Here is a 22,573-nt window from a genome sequence, read left to right on the forward strand (position 1 = left end):
TGGTGGGCCAGAGCGCATGCGCATGATGGAGCTGGCTCCATCGTGTGCATGCACGAGACCCGGATAGCGGCGGGCATTCCATCGCTCTGGGTCTCGCAACAAAGGAGGCGAGCTGTCGATGTTGAATGACAGCTAGCCCCCTTTGGTGGGTGGGCCAGGGGAATGGCTGTCCAAACGGAGGAGCTCCCATGTGAACGCCTCCGTTTGGGGGCGGCCCCACTGATATCACGAGTGATGTCACTGGGAGAGATTTCGGATCTGTTAGAGACGAAATCTCTCTGGGGCTTGCGGAAACGAAACCCTACCACAAGGGTCTCGTCGCAAGCCCGATTGTCATGATGGTTTTGTCCATCGCGACCATCTCCCTGGCCGCTCGCTATAGCTGTGGGTGGTCACCCACAGCTATGCGAGCGGCCAGGATGCCGTTCTAATAAAAATATAGCCCGGCCCTGATTCAGAGCGAGCACTCTGTCAGAGCATACGGCTCTGAATCAGGGCCAGTGCTCCCTTTTTAGGAGCCTTTTAGTTGCATTTTTGAATTGGCTGAATGTTCTGCAGATTAATGGAACATGGACACAGAAAAAGTGCCTTCTTAATAACATTAAATGAAATATAGGTCAGTATGTCCTGATACACATCAAAATCACAGGTATCAGAATCACTTCTCAAACAACAGCTTAGATTTTCACTTAACCATGTATTGGTAAATTCACAAGTTATTTCAATCTATATAAAAGTAAATATTTCCTAATGTGTGGTTAGTGCAGTCCCTCGGGCAGGAGAAATAAAATCTGTTCCACAAAACCAAAATTCTATAATATTAAAATGAGCTTACATGTACTGTACATTTTAGCAGTCAATATTGGATTCTTGTTCAGTGCCTTAGGGGTATGTATTCCAATGCTATGAATACAGGTTGTCTTCAACAGTGCCATACATATCAGCAAGTCTTTTAAAACGAGGGCCCCAGTCACTCAGGTAGTCATAATTATGTTCAGAGTTTGAGCTGACTGACTCTAGTGAACTGAGAGACTCTGCAACTGAGCCATTTCCTTCAAATGCATATGTCTGTAGGGAGTCATATGGAGGAGCACATGGATCTACATCAGCTTCTTTTAGCCTTTCCCAGATAAATTCCCGAAAGATTAAGTTGTCTGGAGGACTTCGTACAGATGACCTGCTCAAGAACTGAATTTCTGGAGTTACATCCCTTCTGCTTTTGCTGTCTCGGATAATATTTAGGTTCCTCAAAGTCGTCATATCAAAGGCTTCAGTGTCCTCTTCCCCTCCTCCCTCATCATCATATCGTACAATGTTCTCTCTGACATCCCTCTCTTCATCAAAAATCAAAGGTTCCTTTTTCCGTCTTCTCATGGTGACAATTAGAAGAACAAGCACTAAATTGAGACATAAATAGACATTTATCTTTAAATCAATAATTTTTAGAAATGAATAACTGTTTAAAAATTGCTGTCTAATCTTTGATATTGTCTTCTAATGCTTCCCCTCTGACACTCCTCTGTTTTATGGGATTATGCTCAAACCTCAAAGGATAAATCTCCTGATCATGAATAATATTGCCAATGGGTGCTCCATCAAGCAGATAATCTGCAAGATCCCAAGGTGACATTGGCACTGTGTGGAAAGACCCTAGGCTGTGGGACTGGATAAGCTTGCCCATCGTCATGATGGAGAGGGCAACAGAACAATTATATTATTGTGCTATAATAAATGGATTAAGATGCTGGTGGGAATTGACAGAATAATAATTGTCATGCAAAATGAATGAGTTTAGTTCACTGTATTAAAATATTTAATACAATACATACTCTTAAAAGCATTAGAAAATGTGTTTTGATTTAAAATATAAATGCTCGCAAAGAAAGCTATAATTTCCAGATGACTTTCTCTATGCAGAAATATTGGTTAGGTTAATATATGTTGCACATTTTTTTTGTACACACTGAGATAAATTATACTAATTTTCAAAATGTATCTCCTGTATAGTCCTATGACAGATTTTCTGTTCTATCTTTAAGCCTATGGTGAAAACTGTTAAAAGTCAGTCTCTGTCTGTATGACAGGGTATAGCACATTTTTTTCCTGCAGCCTCCCCTGACGCATATAACAAGCAATAAATTGCTTGTCATGTAGTAGCTACCAGGCTTTCCTTTAATGATCCATATATTAGCAGATGTCTTGCAAATGTAAAATATTGCTAGATCAGGCTTAATGTTTGCTTAAAATAATGTAAACACTAGTTCACTTTATAAATTAAATAGAGGAGACAGCGGTTTCAGGCATATTAATGAAAAAAATCGTAGAAAAGCTTTGAAGATACCTGTGTGACCTTTTATAATTACATTTGACTAGTTTTATATTGTCTAAACAAGCAGAGACAGTATCAATTATAAATAAAGAAAAAAGTAATTCCATGAATGACTTGCCAATTACATTGATACAGCTAGTGATACAGTTACTTCGTGAATATGTGTAATCTTATTATTCTTAAGAAAGATTGTTGAAGATTGAAACACTTCTATGTTGGGAACTTACTTTCAATACCATGAAACATGCAGTAATGTGATCCGACATTATACATCTACAAGGCAATTAGTAAACATCCAGGTTTAAGGTCCGTGCTAGGGGGTATGTCTAGTATCTTTAGCTGCTAAACACTGGGAAGGTATCCCAACCTATCCAAAATCAGGTATTATAAAATATGGGGTATAGTGTTAGCGCTCTAAGGTCCTAATATGTCAATTCAGATTGTGAATAAGGAGATGATAGATAATATTTGTTTGTGATTATGTAAAGATAGGTATAGTCCTGGTGTAAACCACCTAGCAAATTTGTTGGGTGGGTGTTCTTATAATAGAAAGTTCCCAAAATTCCAAAACTGGTTTGCAAAAACTCTAGGCTGTAATTTTCATCTGTGTCTCAATTAAAGTAGTAATGAAGAATAATGTGCAGTCACTGGTTAATTGTATCACACTGTAAACATTCCTCCCATCTCCACTTGGCATCTACATCGATTTGTCACCACTCCACCTCACAGAAAAAACAAACCACCATGTACTGGCGGACACTATTGTGCAGTATGTTAGGTAAGATGTGCAGACTTACCAGGGTCTTGTCATTATACTGCTTGTACCCCAGACATCCTCAATCTGTTTGGTTATTGTGTGTGGGTGTGGGGGGCAAAACAACACTAAGGTCCGGCTAGACCTATGTAAATACACTATACATGGAGAAGGGTTAAAAATCTCATTTATTCAACTGTCAACATGCATCTCTTCGGCTCAGTTGTGGTACAGATGTATTATCAGTATGGGTTTACAAGTATAAGTATAACATTAAAACAGACATCATGTCAGGGAAAATCAAGAGTATATGTCCAAATGTCTCCCAACTTGTTTCATCCTGTGTTGGGACTTTTTCAAGGGTAGGTGGTATGGTGACTCAAGTCCTGAGGTTTAAATACCTTAAGCAGTTTGGCATGGTTAGGTCTAGACTAGAGAGCTCTAATGGACCTGTGACATCACACTCATGTGACCTGGCATCAAAGGGGGAGGGGCGGGGAAGCTAACGGGGAACCAAAAGTGTCCTCTCACTATGCTTGCCACGCTTCGGGCACTGTGGCTTGCTACACTCGCCACAAATATTTATTCCCCCTCTATGCCCACGTGGATGGTAACACAGGAGCGGTCCAGCCCTCCTGCAGCGGTCACCTGTTTGATACATCACAGAGGTCCTTTCCCCACATAGGATCTAGCAGCAACCGTTTGTCCATATGATACAAGTCCTGGTACTTCTGGGTTCGCAGTCCGTCTGCGCGCCTAGTGTCAATCATTATAGTGCTCTCTGTTTTCCTGTTGTGCACTATGAAGTGTGCATGCTCCATGCGCTGTGCATGAACGTCTTCATGCACTCTAGTATATCTAGTGTTTTGTAGTCGGATGGTTGCTTCTCACTGATGCAAAAGATCTTTCTGTATGACTGTTGTCTTCACTCTGTTGGCGGTCATTTTGTGTGTGAAATTTATGTGTTACTGTCCATTCTATGTAATGGGATATGTTGCAGCTACATTTCAGCATCTATAATGCTGCTCTTCTTGATGTTATTTGAGTTAATCTCATGGCTTGTTTAATCTGTCATCACTTGGGGTAATTAAGCACATTTCCCTTTTGATGCAGGTATCGGCTAACTATAATTAAGGGGTCATAATTAGTTTCCATGTATACACATAGGGGGTAAAATTTATATACCTGGAAAATAACTATGACACCGTAATTAGTGTTAGCCAATACCGCCCACAGACTGGAGACAAAAATCATACAGAAAGATCTTCTGCATCAATGATAAGTAACCATCTGACTACAAAACAGTAGACAGACTACACCGCATGAAGATGTCCACACACAGTGCATGGAGCATGCGCACTTCATGGAACAGGAAGACGTAGCACACTCTAGTGATTGACACTATGCGCGCAGATGGACCACAAACCCGGAAGAACCAGAACTTGTATCATATGGACAAACTGCTTAAGGTATTTAAACCTCAGGACTTGAGTCCCATTTAACCTACCCTTGAAAAAGTCCCAACATGGGATGAAACACGTTGGGAGACATTTGGACATATATTCGATTTTCCTTGACAGGATGTCTGTTTTATTGTTATGATTATACTTGTAAACCCATATTGATAATACATCTGTACCACAACTGAGCCAAAGACAGGCATGTTGACAGGTGAATAAATTAGATTTTTAACCCTTCTTCATTTATAGTGTATTTACATAGGTCTAGCTAGACCTTAATGTTGTTTTGCCCCCACACACACATGCAATAACCACACAGATTGAGGACATCTAGGGTATCAGCAGTATAACGGCAAGACCCGGGTAAGTCTGCACATCTTACTTAACATACTGTACAATAATGTACGCCAGTACCTAAAGCTTTGTTTTTTCTGTGTGAACTTTGAGGTGGAGTGTAGACAAATTGACGTAGATGCCAAGTGGAGATGGCAGGAATGTTTACAGTGTGATACAATTAACCAGTGATTGTGCATTATACTTCATTACTGCTTTAATTGAGACACAGATGTAAATTACAGCCTAGAGTTTTTGCAAACCAGTTTTTGAATTTTCGGAACTATCTATTTCTATTGCATGTCCAGCAAACAAGGATGCATGAGCCTGGGTTTAACATTTTTTGCGAAGTTGTGGATGCACAAACATCTTACCAGGTGGTAGTATAGGAGCTAACTGGGTATTAGCAAAGGAAAGATGATTGAGGATAGTATAAGATTCTTGAAGAGAAACATCTTTCTCAGTAGACCAGGTTGTGGTAAAAATAATCTGCCTTTTGATTTTGAACACCAGGGTGTAAGGTGAATTTGTAGTTGAACCTTGAGAATAATAGAGCCCAACAAGACTGCCAAGGGTTAAGGCATTGAACGGACTTTAGATACAATAACATTTTTATGATCAGAAAAATAGTCACAGGATGTTTAGCCTCCTCTAAAAGGTATTTCCACTCCTCTAAATCTAACTTGATAGTTAGAAGTTCTTGGTCATCAATTGCATAATTTTCTCTGCAGGAGAGAATCTTTGGGAGAAAAAGCCATCAACTTCAAGAAAGAACGGTTTCTTTAGATCTGGCTGACAGAAGATTGGTGCCGAGGTGAAAGCTTGTTTTAAGGCATGAAAGGCAGAGGTGTCTCCAAAAGTCCAGTGTTGAGAGATTGGCTCCCTTCTTGGTTAGAGCGGTTATTGGGGCTACCACAAAATAAAAAATGTATGAACTTCCGGTAATAATTGCCAAATCCTAAAAATTGCATATAATATAGCCAAGGAATAAAACTTCAGACACTTTAAAAATACACTTGGAGAGTTTACCATAGAGATGATTGCTATGAATACACAGCAAAACTTCCTTCACATGCTGCTAATGGGACTCCAGGTCTCGAGAGAATATGAGAATGTCATCTAAGTAGACCTCAGGATAGAGATACAAGATGTCTAGGAAAATTTAATTTACAAAATGCTAGAACATAGCAGGGGCATTGCAAAGACAGAATGCCATAACTAAATATTTGTAATGGCCATCCTGGGTATTAAAAGCCATCTTCCACTCATCACCTTCCTTTATTCTGATCATATTATAAGACCCTCTTAAATTGAGTTTGATAAAAACAGTAGCTCCTTTCACTCTGTCAAGTAGCTCAGTAATAAGAGATAAAGGATATCTACTTTTGATGGTTATGTCATTGAGGCCTCGGTAGTCTATGCAGGGGCGAAGACTACCAGCCTTCTTCTTTACAGAGAAAAAGCCAACCCCAGCAGGTGATGAGGTCTGATACATCCTTTTTGTAAATTTTCCAGAATCTACTCAGACATGCCTAAAGTCTCTGGCACAGATAACCGGTATGTTCAACCTCTAGGTGGAGACTTTCCTGGGATCAGTTCAAAAGTGCAGTCCCAGTCTCTATGAGTTGGTAAGGTATCAGAAGCATGTTCATTGAAATCATCAAGGAAATATTTAGGATTCTGGAAGTACTACAGACCCACCAGGCATAAAGGAATCACACAAGACAGGCAAGACTGAAAACAAAAGGCACCCCTAGGCTTCAGCTGTGATGTAGGCCAATAAAATTGAGGGTTATGGAGTTATAGCCATGGAAGGCAAATTACTAGTTTATGAGTGGCCTTAGAAATCACTAAAAGCTCTATTTGTTCATGATGAAGTACTCCAACTCACATAGTCAATGGAATAGTAGAATGAGTAATGAGACCTTCTGGCATGCGACTTCTGTCCACCGCTGTAATTAAGAATGGTTTAGACAGAGCCTTGGTAGGGATGGACATTCCTTGAACTAATGATAATGTAACGCAGCTTCGCAATCTACCAAGGCATCCAAAGATTTAGACCCTTGAGGAGTAGTCAAAGCCATATTCAAAAGCCAGTTAGATTTCAGGGAGTATTTTGCTGAAATACGCCAACTGATATCCCCAGAATGGGTCAGGGTCTGGAGTTTCCTGGACATACAGGACATGAACCAATAAAATTATTTGGACTGGCACAATATAATCACATTTTTTCTCACTGATGCCTCAAGCTTTCCTCTGGAGAAAGGCGCGAGCTACTAACTTACATATTCTCATCCACAAGGGATGAAGAAGATTGAGAAGTACTGGATATACAAGGCTTTAATCATTAACTCGGAGGTGTAGATCAATCTTGATACAGACAGAGATAAGTGCCTGCAAGGACCACAGGTGGACCACAGGTGGCCACTTCAGCCTTAAGTCTTTTTGAGAGGCCATTCAAGAAGGCTACTTTAAGAGACTCATCATTCCACTTGAGTTCTGCAGTGATAGTTTGGAACTGAATAGCATACTGACCTACTGATCAAGAACCCTGACGGATTCCCAAGAATACCAAAGAGGGGGCAGAGGAATGATCTAGTTAATTTAATAGCCTCTAAAATGTGCAATGCACACCACATAATTGGATACAATGGGAATCTGTATGCTTCTATAAAGGAGACACCCATTCCAAGGCTGAGCCAGAGAAGAGTGAAATGATATAAGCTATCTAAATTGTTTGTGTTGAAAATTCTGTGGGAGGAGCTCAAACTGAATTTCATACTGATTGATAAAGCCACAACAAAGTTTTGGGGTTCCATCAAATCTACTAGGAGTGAGAAGCTCCAGACAAGAATTTGGAGCAGTAGAATGGGGTATCCAATTGAGAAGATAGCTCTTGTAGATTCTGCATAACTTGATGCTAAGCTGACTTGATTTTCCAGCTGCCAGGCCATAGTCTGCTGGGCATTATTACCTGGATTATCTTCCGAGTTCATTAGGCCTGAGTTTACTGTCAGGACTGTGGACTTTAGATTGCACATGAGGTACCGGGAGGTTTGGAGTAGAGATGGTTGTATATAAATCCTCATTATAAAGGTAATAATAATCATATGTATGCAAAAAGACAGTATTACTAAGAATGTGCATTTAGAGCAAACACTGGGCTAGTACTGTAGTAGACACTGGAGCCAAACTGGGACAGGCACTGGAGTCAGATTGGGACCAGACTAGGAGCTGAGGTGAGGCTGGACTTGGATTATACACTGGAGCCAGAGTAGGACTGGTCTAGGAGCACAGACTGGAACCAGCATGGGACCGTACAAAGAGCACAGACTGGAGCCAGAGTGGAACTAAACTTGTAGTATACACTGGAGCCAAATTGGGAGCAGATTTGGAGTATACACTGGAGCCACAGTGAGACCAGACTAGAAGCACAGACTGGAGCCAGAGTAGGACCAGTCTAAGAGCACAGACTGGAGCCAGAGTTGGATCCTACTAGGAGCACAGACTGGAGCTGGAGTGGTACCGGACTAGGAGCATAGAATTGCCAATGAGCCTAAGACAACTAACCAGGAGTAGAGCCTAGGACATGTACTGTATCAACAATAAAGCTGAGACACAGAATGCTGACTGGGCTGGATACTTATACCCTGGGTCTCGCAGGGACTGGCTAATAAGGTCAGGTGGACACTTGCTGGCTGTCACTGGAGACTAGCGTTCAGCTGCCTGGGAGCAATATGGTGGTGCCCAGTGTCCAAAGCCTGCTGGAATGCCATGGGAGCTCAGAGCCCCCTGAGACCTCCACCATGCTGGTAGCTGATCAGCAACACAGTCAGCTGGCCAGGTTTGCTATAGCAGCTCCCAGTGTCCAGATATGGTGGGAATGCTGCCAGAGATCCAGGCCCCTGAGACCATCACCATGCTGGGACCAGTGAACAGTGCACTCTGAGAGCCCCCAGGCCAGGACCCCCTCCAAGACAGTACTGCACAACCTGGAGGGTAAGGATGGTTCCTGACATTGTCCTAACCAGTCAGAGGGAACCCAGTCTGTTTACAACCGAGCTAAATTTGATCATATCTAACATAATACTAAGGGGTCTGTTTATCAAATAATATATGCAGCATATTTCCCTGAAAACACATGATTTTGAGGTATACCTGCAAATATTAAGAATCCAAAATTACACATTACCATTTATTACATTGACCTATATTTTTTCCTTGCACTGAATCAAGGAATATTGACTATTTGCGGTATATATATATATATATATATTTTAACTGCTTTATTGTGTATGTGTTTTCTAACATTATAGATACTCTTAGGATAGTAACTGTGTATCTGATAGAACATTGTTGCAATATTGTGTAAATAATTAATATTTGTTGCTTGTGAACTCATTGAGTTGCTACTAACCATCTACAACATGAGATAATCTACTATTCATATTTTTCTATGTTATTATTTAAACTTTTTGGTTTTAATAAACAGTAGTTAAATATTTATATATTTTGCTGAGTTTTGACTGAGATATACCAGCGCAGTATTCTTTTGTGTATTTTTGTGTTTTAACAAGGTTGGCATTCCTCTTTTTATACTGCTGCAGGGTGCCTTGAACTAATCAGTTCAATACTGGTCTAGGTTACATACTGTTTTGCTTTGCTAAAATATTAAGAATCCACCCAGCTAGTGGACGCACATGGGTATTGGCTGGTGGGGTCCCAAACCAGGAAGAAGTGTTATAGCGTAACATTGTCACACTGCTCCTTCAACTTTTTAGCAAAATGGGCACATATTAGAGTCTGTCTTCTGGCAAGAGCATTTTAGTAAATGTGTGTGAAGATATTCATCTTTACTTTGCAAATCTGGGTGAAAAATATTTAACACTTCTGCATTAAAAATGTGGTTTGTGATAAATATGTCAATAAGGGTTTTCTTATTGTCTAGTCCAAGATCAGTGATACAACATGGACAAAAGAGGACCCCCCATTTGCAAATATGTGAGCTACTGTATCAAAGACTACAAAATAATGTGTAATGGACTAGTTTGTTTTTCAAAGGTTTGTCATTTTTTTTTCTTGTGTATTTATTTTAGGTGGACTACAGGTTTCAGCAGGCCCTGGATGTCAAAGAAAAACTTGAGGTTCCTTAAGTGTAAGAATGTCTTGGCAGTCATAACATTTAGGCATGACAGGGCTTTCCAGAACCTGTAGTTTAACAGCAAAAAACATTTATTTCCACAGACAGTGTAATGGTTAGCATTAGTGCCTCATAGCACTGAGGTTATGGGTTTGATTCCCACCATGGCCCTAACTATATGGAGTTTGTATATTCTCCCTGTGCTTCCGTGGGTTTCCTCCGGGTACTCCAGTTTCCTCCCACACTCCAAAAATATACTGGTAGGTTAATTGGCTCCAACAAAATGAACCCTAGTGTGTATGTGTGTGTGAGTATGTGGTAGTGAATATTGATTGTAAGCTCCACTGGGGCAGGGACTGAAGTGAATGGCCAAATATTATCTGTAATGCACTATGGAACCTGTGTGTGCTATATTAATAACTGGTAATAATAATAATTAGAATAAATAGAACTGTCAACACAAGATGCTTTCCCTGGGGTAAGTGCATTTTTTTGCACGCCCAATTCCACTAGGGAATTCAGCCCTGTGTTTAAAGCTGCAGGACTTTATGGCAGGGACCCCAGGCTTTGTGACTTGCTGCTGTGGTATCCCTAGTCCAGTCTGTCAAAGCATTCTGTGGATTTTCTGCACACTGGGCCTGATTCAGACCCGGTCGCAAGCGATGAGCGCTCGCAACTGGGTCGATGGTGGCCCACAGCGCATGCGCACGACGGAGCCGGCTCGGTCATGCGTATGCGCGAGACCCGGCTAGCGATGAGCAATCCATCGCTCAAGGTCTCGCACCAAAGGGGGCGAGCTGTCGATGTTGAGTGACAGCTCGCCCCGTTTGGTGGGCAGGCCGGGGGGGTGGCTGCCTAAATGGAGGTTTTCCCAAGGGAATGCTTGCCATTTGTAGGCGGCCCCACTGACATCACGAGTGATGTCAATGGTGAGTGATGTCATCACAAGTGATGTCAGTGGAGAGGTTCCGGATCTGTTAGATCCGAAAGCTCTCTGGGGTTTGCGATGAACGAAATCCTACCACAAGGGTCTCGTCGCGAGCCCGTCTTGACCCATCGCGACCATCATCATGGCCGCTCGCTATAGCTGTGGGTGGTAACCCACAGCTATGCGAGCGGCCAGGAGGCCGCTCCTAAAAAAAAACAGCACCCGCCCTGATTCAGAGCAATTGCGTTCGCTTTTTGCGAGCGCATCTGAATCAGGCCCACTATTTTTTCTGCAATTTAGCTGCCATCAGCCTAGAATTTGAGCATAGTGCTGGTGATACTTTATTGAGGTGGGAATAATGCTTATTATTAATTTTATTTTTTATTTTTGTATTAAAAAAAGTTCCACAGCAACATGACAAGGTGCAAGTGATGTATGGTTTTTAAATTTAGTGCCCATTTCTGGCAACTTGGCTTCCCACCCTCCAAATCACTGACTATTAGATCATCAATCATCAATTGCAAGGGCAGAGTGACTTGAAAATTACCACAATTTGCATACTTACCCAAAAGTATGGGTACCATTGTTCTACAACCCCAAAAAACTGGTTCACAGTAGAACTTATGCAAATCATACATTTTGTGTAAGAAGGTACAGATTTTGGGACTCATTTGGGGAGACAACCCGCAAGATGCAAACCTTTGTCATAGAGCATAGTTTAGAACAGTTGTGTTTAATTCTGGCTGCTTTGGCATATTTTAAAAAGTACATATAAAAAAGTAGATAAGGAAAAACAATACAGTACAACATTCAAACTAAAGTCATACACACTGTTATGTCCAGTATGTACTGAGCCCCCAGACAAAGAAAAGGAATCCATATCTCAGCAACATATGGGTCTAGAAAAATGACATATACTGACATATACTATAATGGTATACAATCCGGAAGCTGGCTGCCGGATTCCCGACTGCTTTATTCCGGCGTGGGATAAATGACCGGCATCTATATCTAGACGCCTGTCATTTCCCCAGTGCCGGAAGACCGGCACCCGGCATCCCAATCAAAGGGGAGGAGGGTTAGGTTTAGGGCACCTGGGGGGGACTTAGGGTTAGGAACCCCCCAGGAGGGTTAGGGTTAGGCTAGGGGGAGGGATGGTTAGGGTTAGGCACCCCCCCGGGGGACTTAGGTTTAGGCAGTGGGGAAGGAGGGTTAGGGTTAGACACTTAGAGGGGGGATTAGGGTTAGGCATGGGGGGAGGTTAGGGTTAGGCACCCCTAAGGAGGGTTAGGGGGGTTAGGTTAGATTAGTTGATACTTACCTTACCACGAACGGGATTTCCAGCGCTGTAGGGCTTCCGCTGCCGGGCTCTGCTGTTTTTTCGGGCAGCCGCTGCCGGGATTCGAACTCCCGGCCATGCGGCAGCCAGGATATCATACCGATTCCACTATAATGTCTCCAGAGATTAAAATATAATATTATAATTACTTTTATTACAATTTTCTCACATATCATTGTACTATTTACAATAATTTTAGCACCCCAGATACCGTGAGTAATTCTAAAAACTCTTAATAAAAATTCTAACACTTTCTAGAATGATTACAATGTTTTTACAATCTTTCAATCTTTTAATCAAAGAAGTAATTTAATTAACAGCATATAAATAATCTATGCATTATACTCAAAAAAGTTTGATAGACAGATTTTATAGTTTTCTAGAATTGTTAACTGAAAATAAACAGCCAGCAAGTTTTTTTCTATTTATCATTGGCTATCGAAAAAGATTGTCATTGTTATACAGTACCTAACACGGAATGGCCATTACAAATGTATTAAAAATTGTGTACCTGCAACCAAACTTGCTACAATTGGAATTGCCCCAAACATGCCCACACACGTAGTAAAACATAATCAAAACAATAATAAGTTTATAAATAATTATAACAATAATAAGAAAAATGCAACTTCTGTTTCTTACAACTGTTTTGGAACCGCACTCACATATCTAAAATAATAAGAAAATTCCACAGATTGAATTTAAAAAATGACCAAGGGTTTGAGATTCATGTCCTTTGATAAAAAGGTTTTATAACATCCCTGCATACATTTTAATGTCATTCTGAGACTTACCTAACAGTGTTAAAACACAAGCTAAAATTGCAATCAGAGCTCCAGTACTGAGTCCAGCAGGTAAAATGTAGGCTTCAGCATTGCAAGTTTGCGCAATTCCATCCGGATCACAATCACAGACCCTAATAGTAAGGGTATTGGTGCTACTGAGTGATGGAGAGCCACTGTCCACTATAACAATTGGTAAGTAAAATACAGATTGTTCTTGTCTTCGAAATCCATTTCTCTTTGTTAGGACTGAGGCTGTATTATCTGTGTTAAAATATATATACATACATAGTTTAAGCCTTTTTTATGAATAAGAAAATTAAGGATGTGTTTTTTCATATTTAATTGCCCTTTATCCTACTCAAATGTTTTTCTTCATTCTCTTGCTTCCCTAAACACACAAACTATTTTATTTGTTCAGTAATAACATGTCGTTCTTAGGGTTTTTTTCATGGTGTGTCAATTATGGTACCCAATAAATTCCAGTTTTGAGAGGAGAGTTGATATAAAAGGATGGTAGACACTAAAGCTTTGATCAATCTGTGCCACAAACAGATGTGTGGAGCCTTCACTTTAATATAACAATGGTATTTATTTAAAAAAACAAAACATTCCATGGACATCTATTCCATTTACAACCATTGTCTAACTTGTGTTTAAGGTATAAATTAAAGAATCAGTGTACTAAGCAAACATGGTTGCCTTTATTTCTGTCATTTATGCATCTACTGTACCTACATGGGGCCATTTCTGTAGGATGAGGAAGGGCAAGGCCTTCACAAATAGTTTACAATGGGATTTATAATGTAACGCAGCATTTACACAGCATTAGAAAAAAAATTACATTTAGCACTTCTGCATCCCAACAATAAAGCACTGCTATTGCTACATTCATAAACTAGAAAGGCATGAAATATAAAACAGTGTTTAACAGCCAACATTTTATAAAATCTGCTTTGTTTAAACCTGTGTAAGTTTAGTATAAGCATTATAATAAATTAGCATCTAAATGTTGTTTATAAACATGATAGAAAGTTAATTTAAAAGTATTAGAGTCCCTGTCAAATTCTACACATGATACAAAGTCAAGCAAATGTCATGTTGCAGATCTTCAATCAACAATACGAGTGAAGGGGGACAGGCAATTTAGCATTACTTCTGATTTCTCACTTTTTGTCAGCAATGTATTACCCCTTGGCAATGCCAGAATTAATCAAACAGTCTACAGTACAAGAAAAAAGAAATATGTGCTCATATCTTATACAAACTGCAAGTCAAATCTGGATATTATTAGAAATCTTACCGTCATGTCTCTAAAAAAAATAATGGAAGCCTACAATAGATTCTTCCAATTCTTAAGGTAACTCATTAGCTTTCATATGTATATGTTCAATAAAAACTAGAAAATACAATACTATAGCTAGAAAACCACCAGAGAAAGATTATTTATGTGTATTTCATAATAAAGTGAACCTCAAGCGCACAAACATTATGCTGTGCTGGAGAAAAGAGAAAAATAAATTGTACTGACAAGAAGGAAAGAGTGATGACTTTTTTTCAAAATGATGTCCTTGAAGATGTAATATACTACAGTTGATCTGTGGTTGCACTGAAAACAGTTACCATGACATTTCTTTATTATATGGCCGAGCAGACTGCTGTTTGTACAGAAAGAAAAAGACTAAGCGGGAGAGGTTAGCAGAGCAGCTTGAAGAACTCTAAAAAAAGTATTGTACTTTTGATTAAATAATTTTAGCCTGTCATAGTTATTTTGTGTCTAGAGAAGGCTTCCACAGAATTGTGCTTAAAATGTGTCCTTGAATGTCATTTTAATGAACTCCCCACTATATAATTATCACACAATATAAACAATAATTAAATTTGTCACCATATGAAGCATATGTCTCAAAGGTATGCCTAATATTATGTTTAGTAAATTGCTTGTGTACATACCAAGCAGATAACACTACCAATAACCTTTACCATATTTGCTGTCATTTAAATCTGCCTTTAGCACCAAAAAAATACATATATGTATAATGATTTCAACATCGGAATATTCTAAATTAAAATATTCAAAAATTATTCATTCTGAAAAAATGTGACCACAATGTGAAACTAATATTTTAAAAATGTAAATTATTTTTTTTAATATTTTAGGAGTAATTTCAAAATTTACACCAAAAATGTACTAAATAAACTATAAAACCATTACTTACCATTACTTAACAACAGCTATTTACTTATGAATTACAACAACTCACAACTGATTCAAATTATATTAACAGTCATTTGTCAACTAGCTGATTTAGACTAGTCATAATACATTAAAATATGAAGGGCTGAAGTTTGCTGATTCCTTATTCAAAGCCAAATGGATAACGGGATGTTATAATTTCAGTAAGGACTGGATTGAGAGATGATTATTCAAAATACTACAATATTGTTGTTTTTTTTTTGCTAATATTTACACTTGAGTTGTTATTCCCATATAACATAATATATCTGGCCACAAACAGAGTTGATAACTCAACGAAAGGGATCATTCAGTAATGTTTCATAGGGATGTGCATATTAGATATGCACAGGACCAATTTCAAGAGAACTGACAAAATCCAAATTTAGGGGTTCCGAGTCGAAGTGAGTACAAGTTCAGAATCAATTTGGACTTCCGAGTTGAACTGAGTCCCGGTTCACTTCTGCAGTCAGTTAGGAACTCAGATTTAAAAAACAAACTCGGGTCTTGTAATACATGTAAAAATTCCAAATATGTGCAAATTACTTGATTTTAGCTGTTTTCTTAATTTAAAAAAAATACAGATCCAAAACCAAAACACATGAGGGTAGTTTTGTAAAACCAAAAACACAAGGGTGAATCCGGATCTAAAACCAAAACCAAAACACAGTGGTCCACGCACATCTCTAGCACATATACACTTTTTAATGCTACTATAGTATAATCTTTAACATGCATTTCTGCTGAAAATATTTTATGCATATCTGTCCTAAAATCAATACATATGTGTGTATAATTGTGTAGCTGTACAGCGAGATAGTTGATAAAATTAGATAATTACTCTCAAAAGTTTGCCCTGGTGTCATTAGGGATACACAGACATCTACCCCTTCCCAATCTCCCCCTCTATGCTGACTATTAGACCTTGGAAAATATAGCAATGTTTTTCTATGGCTAAAGGTGCATACACTGTATGATATCTATGAACTATATGAACAATAACAATATAATTCAATGATATATCATTCATTTTAATGCAGTGAACGACCAACGATGCGAGTTCCCGCATAAATGATAATGATATCTTTGATCGTCTGTACATGCAGGCCAACTTGCATGATATTGTCAACTTTGCCTGTTCAGAGATGTGGCAGGTTGACTTCAATGACAGATATCTTTTAAATCATTGGTGGTACAGATTGTACCGTGTGTATGCAGATTAGCACTGCATGCTATTCATTTTGATACAGTATTTCTTGCACTCACTAAACAAACATTATAGATAAGACAATTGCCCTGAAAGACAATAAATATTATAATGTCAAATAATTTTTATTCCCATTTGTTTGTGTACATTTTTAAATATGCCATGACAAGAGAGAGGTTTAGTGTGGTTTTAAAGAAAGTTTTATTACTGTAGCAATAAGATGCAATTATACTACTTACCTTTATTGTCTTGTAATGTGAAATTAATATTACTTGCATCGGGTGGTAAACTGAAATAAAACCAATGGCCACTTGACGGTTCATCCCTATCTACTGCACTTATCTCCTGAATAACCTTAAAAAAATAATAAATAAAGAGTAGATAATTAACATAGTATAATTTCCACACACAGTTAATATTTCACTGTTTTATTATATTTGTTTACTGTAAATGGTATAATAGCAATACCCGAGCATATAAAAAACATGGTAAAACAAATAAATATAGTAAATGCCTCCCAGTTTTTTTGTTTTTTTAAATATCTTACGTACAGTATCACAAATAAAAAAATTATTTGCTGTAAAACGCATAACAGTATATGCACTACCAACAACTCTTTTTATGCAGGATTTGATAGAAGAATTTCTCCCCAATTCTACAGAAAGAAAGTGTCTGTTAAAAATAGCTGAACTGAAGCAAGTCACTCTTAAGGCAGAAGATAAAACAACTGGAGGTCACTTTCACGGTCTTGTAAAGGGTTACAAGCTAACTTTATTTGACAAGCAAGAATGATCAGACAATGTTTCACAGAAAGTTACCATCTCATCTTTAGGAGTTAAGTAATAGACAGTAAATTTCAAAAGAACAGGCAGGTCATGTAATTCATATAAATAATATGTTTAGTGTAGTCAAGAACTTGCATCTATTCACCACAATTGCTTTCTAATACTTGTACAATTTATTTTGTATAGTAGTACACATGACAGTGGGCATTTGACAATACCACCAGTGGTATTTAGTTGTTGTCACTACTTTATATTTTGTAGTTGTATTAATTGTATTAGAGCAAAGCTCATATTGTACTAAATAGTGTTCCCTTTGTTTCAGCTACTTTTGAAATATTGCCTGTTAGTACGAAAACAACTAAATGTATTTGGTTTTAAAATATACTTACACTTTATTTTATGTATTACTGGATGTTACATATATATATATATATATATATATATATATATGCTACTTTTAGAGAGATGTTATTATGAAATAATAATTGTGTCATATTGAAGCTATTAGATAATGCAATAATTATATAGGCAATTTTGCTTGTATACAATGTATTTTGATCGTTGTCGCATTGCGTTCTCTTATACACAACAGTATCTATTTGCAAATAACAAATTATTATTACTGTACATATTGTGAAAATAACTTTGGACCCTTTTGCATCACAATTTGTGAAGTGCCCATAGATTTTCAGAGAGGCGTGGAAGAGTCAGATGACAGCATTTGCGACAGGTAAGTCTGCACAGGTAGAAGGAAGCAATTTGGTGAAGTAGAGGCATTCCAAATAATGTAATGTGCACTGGTGAGTATAGTTTTGCAGAGTAATAAGATTTTGTGGTGCAAGATTATTAAATGAGATAAAGTGGTTTAGGGATACTTCTACCTATGCGAAAGGTTGCAGTGCTATTTTCACCTGCCTATACTTTCAATGTGTACCTTGAATTTTTGGTAGAAAAGATAATTTGCAGGCACATGCTATAAATGCCTTCACCCATACATAAACATACAATCAATGCATATAATACAGATAATTCCAATATATCCTTAGGGTCCTGATACATTTTAGCCATAAATTAGAAAAGTGTTTGGTGAAAATTAGAAAAGAGATATTTATTGAAAGAGGTGGCATTAAAGAGACATCAGGATGAACTATGATGTGAGGTTTAAGCTTTTTCACACTGTGCAATGTTCCACTTCCCCACACCACTAAGCTTACTTGCAGGTTATGGGATTGTTGACCAAAAATGGAGGCTAAACTCACATCCTGACAGGGTAGATTATTTACATCAGTATAAAAAGAAAGTTGTTTTGATTTACACAATGGCATTGTAATTCCCCCCAAATAGTTCATGTTCTTTATTACTTGTGGGAAAAAACTGCAGTTATAACCCATTATAAGACCTTGAAACTTATTTTTGTATGATAATAACTAGGGGTGAGCGGGTTCGGATTTCTGAAATCAGAACCCCCCGAGCCCCCCCGATCCGAGGCAGATCCAAGTCAGGCTTGACTTTTCCCGCCTGACTCAGATCTGAAATCGAGGCAAAACTTCATCATCCCGCCTTCCGGGTCTCGCGGGTTTTGGATACTATATAAGATACCCGCGTCGGCGCCATTTTCTCGCTCGGCTGTGGACAGTGAAGAGGGAGGGTGGGAGTTAGGGCTGGCTGGGCTGTGTAGTGTAGTGTAGTGTTGTGCTGTGCTGTGCTGCCCTGTGCTGCTGTTGTCCATAAGGGCTGTGTCCACTCCTCCAAAGTCCATAGGGGCTGGCTGTGTTGTGCTGTGCTGCTGTTGTCCATAGGGGTTGTGTCCACTCCTCCAAAGTCCATAGGGGCTGGATGTTTTGTGCTGTGCTGCTGTTGTCCATAGGGGCTGTGTCCACTCCTCCAAAGTCCATAGGGGCTGACTGGACTGTGTTGTGCAGTCTGTTGTCCATAGGGGCTGTGTCCACTCCAAAGTCCTGTGCAGAGTCCCAGTCCTAAAGGAGTGCTGTAGTGTTGTCCAGGGGGTGCTCTGTCCATCAGGGGTACTCCCCCTAAGTGCAAAAAAAAATTAAATATTTTCTGTGTTTGCGAATTGTGTGCGCAGTAGCTGCACGTGCATCAACAAAGTAGTTCCAAGCGTGCGCCTGTGTCCCTTAAATAAAGGGCCGGCTGGATTGACCGCTAAAGGGTGCTGTAACCCCCAAAGGGCACTCCAAACAAAATAAAAAAATAATTTTTTTTGTGTTTGTGAATTGCGTGCACAGTAGCTGCATGTGCATCAACAAAGTAGTGCCAAGCGTGCGCCTGTGTCCCATAAATAAAGGGCCAGCTGGATTGACCGCTAAAGGGTGCTGTAACCCCCAAAGGGCACTCCAAACAAAATAAAAAAAAAATGTCTGTGTTTGTGAATTGTGTGCACTGCGGCTGCACGTGCATCAACAAAGAAGCAGCGCCAAGCATGCGCCTGTGTCCCATAAGTAAAAGGCCGGCTGGCTTGTCCATTAAAGGGTGCTGTAACCCCCAAAGGGCACTCCAAACAAAATAAAAAAATATTTTCTGTGTTTGTGAATTGTGTGGGCGGTAGCTGCACGTGCATCAACAAAGGAGCAGCGCCAAGCGTGCGCCTGTGTCCCATAAGTAAAGGGCCGGCTGGCTCATTTCTTAAAGGGTGGTGTAACCCACAAAGTTCACTAGTCTCCATCAAAAATAAAAAATTATTTTCTGTGTTTGTGTGTGCCTTAGCCGCACGTATATATCAATATAACATAAATGGAGGACCAAACTTTATCCGATAAAAATAAAATAGGGAAAGATCATGAACCACTTCCTCCTAGTGCTGAAGCTGCTGCCACTAGTCATGACATAGACGATAACATGCCATCAACGTCGTCTGCCAAGGCCGATGCCCAATGTCATAGTAGAGAGCACATACAATCCCAAATGACCAAGTTCAGGAAAATGACCTTGAAAAAAACATTTAAATCATCTGAAGAGAAACGTAAACTTGCCAATATGCCATTTACGACACAGAGTGGCAAGGAATGGCTAAGGTCTTTCCCTATGTTCATGACTAGTGGTTCAGCTTCACATAACGATGGAAGCCCTCCTCCCGCTAAAAAAATCAAACGAGTTAAGCTGGCAAAAGAACAGCGAAGAACTGTGCATTCTAAGAAGATATCATAAATCCCCAAGGAGAGTCCAAGTGTGGTGGCGGTTGCGATGCCTGACCTTCCCAGCACTGGACGGGAAGAGGTGGCTCTTTCCACCATTTGCATGCCCCCTGCAAGTGCTGAAAGGAGCACCCACAGTCCACTTGCTGATATGCAAATTGAAGATGTCACTGTTGAAGTACAACAGGATGGGGATACTGGTGTAGCTGGCACTGAGGAGGAAGTTGGCGAGGAGGTTTCTGATGGTGATGTGGTTTGTTTAAATCAGGCTCCGGGGGAGACAGTTGTTGTCCGTGGGATGAAAAAGCCCATCACGGTCATGCCTGGGCAGAAGACCAAACATTCCACCTCTTTGGTCTGGCAATATTTCTATCCAAATCCGGACAACAACTGTCTTGCCATATGTACCATATGTAAAGGTGAAATAAGTAGGGGTAGGTACGTTAACCACCTAGGAACATCCTCCCTTATACGGCACCTGCAGCGCGTTCATAAAAAGTTACTGTCAAGTTCAGAAACTTTGGCTAAGACCGTAAGCAGTCCAGGGACACCTAAATTCCTTTTTCCTGTTTTATCCAAGGAATCGGTGAATGAGGAGGATGAGGACGACATCTTGCCTCCGTAGAGCCAGTTTGTGCAGGGACACATTAATTGCCAGCTTGTTTTGTGGGGGCCCAAACGAACCAATCATTTCAGCCACAGTCATGTGGCAGACCCTGGCGCTGAAATGTTTGGTTTGTTAAAGTGTGCATGTCCTATTTATACAACATAAGGGTGGGTGGGAGGGCCCAAGGACAATTCCATCTTGCACCTCTTTTTTTCTTTGCAGTATGTACTGTTTGGGGCCTAGTTTTTCAAACTGCCATCCTGTCTGCCACTGCAGTGTCACTCCTAGATGGGCCACGTGTTTGTGCCGCCCACTCGTGTCGCTTAGCATAGTCATCCATAAAAACAATATTGTGAGGTGTGAGGTGCTCAGAATAGACTGGAAATGAGTGGAAATGAAGGTTATTGAGGTTAATAATTGCATAGGAGCAGAAAAACCCACAAATTCTGTGATTTAAGGTGTTTTTATGCTTTTTTTCAAAAAAATACAGATCCAAAACACAAAACCCAGAACCCAAAACACGGAAGGGTGGTTTTGGCAAAACCAATCCAGATCCAAAACACGAAGAAAGATCCAGATCCAAAACCAAAACACAAAACACGAAAAGTGGCCGGTGCACACCCCTAATAATAACCACTGTTTGCTTTAACATAAACCACCACCATTGAACTTGAGGGTAGTAGTGATACTGTACATCAAAACCCCTGAATTGATTGGTTTCTAGCCCTGTAATTGTCAACTAGTACTATTTAGTATAGCTTTATGCTGAATGTGAAAATACTAAGCACTCCTATCTGTGAAATGTTCGGAAGCCTGTTGCTGTGAAGAGTTTCTAGATCAGATCTCTTGTGTTAGCTTATGTACAACATAGGGAGGTCTATAATACAAAGAGCAAATGTTAACTTAAATGAATTTGGGCTCTCTTGAGACATCCAGATATATGTTTAGGAAAGCTCTGACAATATACTGTATTTACAAGAATGAAAGCCCTATACTGTATGCCCTATGTCCAATAATATCAATATCAAATTTGTTACACTAAGGAATAAAAAAAATTATGAGGTGAAACTGGTAGATTTAAAAATAAAACGTATTTGGTCTTGTCCCAATAGGAAAAAAATCTCTTAGATACGTAAAATCTACCTTTGACACTAAGATCCCGTCATTAAATATTATTATTTTATATTTTCTGTTGACAAAATTTGGGGCCTTATTCAGAGGCGGACACTAATGCTGCAGTGACTGTGACTATTTACACAGCACAACTTTATTTTAATGCTGCAGATGAAGGAATTTATACATAGATGCCCACTGGCTGCAGTGCTAATCCGCCGCTTTTCATAAAAAGTAGCATTAGCAGTCGTACATCTGTCGCACCAGAGAACATTGCCCCAGCATGATTTCCATCTGAACATGGCCACTGGAAACAGGACAAGAGCGGAAAAATTCCCAGCCGCTGAGTGCGACACACACATGACCTACCCATGTTTGGCCAGCTACCCTTCTGTTACCACCTAGAAA

The 22,573-nt window shown here is 39.5% G+C and overlaps 1 protein-coding gene across 1 annotated transcript in view; it reads right to left on the reverse strand.

The window, feature by feature from the left end:
* Positions 1-903: 903 nt before the first annotated feature.
* The window catches only part of CDH7 (cadherin 7), a 243,380-nt gene continuing 221,710 nt past the window's right edge, over positions 904-22,573 (reverse strand). Inside the window, exons 9-11 of the mRNA XM_088475996.1 lie at positions 16,748-16,862; positions 13,078-13,329; positions 904-1,397 (exon numbers count right to left, since the gene is read on the reverse strand). Of these exons, the coding sequence (XP_088332122.1) occupies positions 904-1,397; positions 13,078-13,329; positions 16,748-16,862 (861 nt within the window). The remainder of the gene's footprint in view (positions 1,398-13,077; positions 13,330-16,747; positions 16,863-22,573) is intronic.

The sequence above is a fragment of the Taudactylus pleione genome, unplaced genomic scaffold, assembly GCF_031769625.1.
Source record: "Taudactylus pleione unplaced genomic scaffold, aTauple2 ptg000179l, whole genome shotgun sequence".
In the NCBI taxonomy this organism is placed as follows: domain Eukaryota; kingdom Metazoa; phylum Chordata; class Amphibia; order Anura; family Myobatrachidae; genus Taudactylus; species Taudactylus pleione.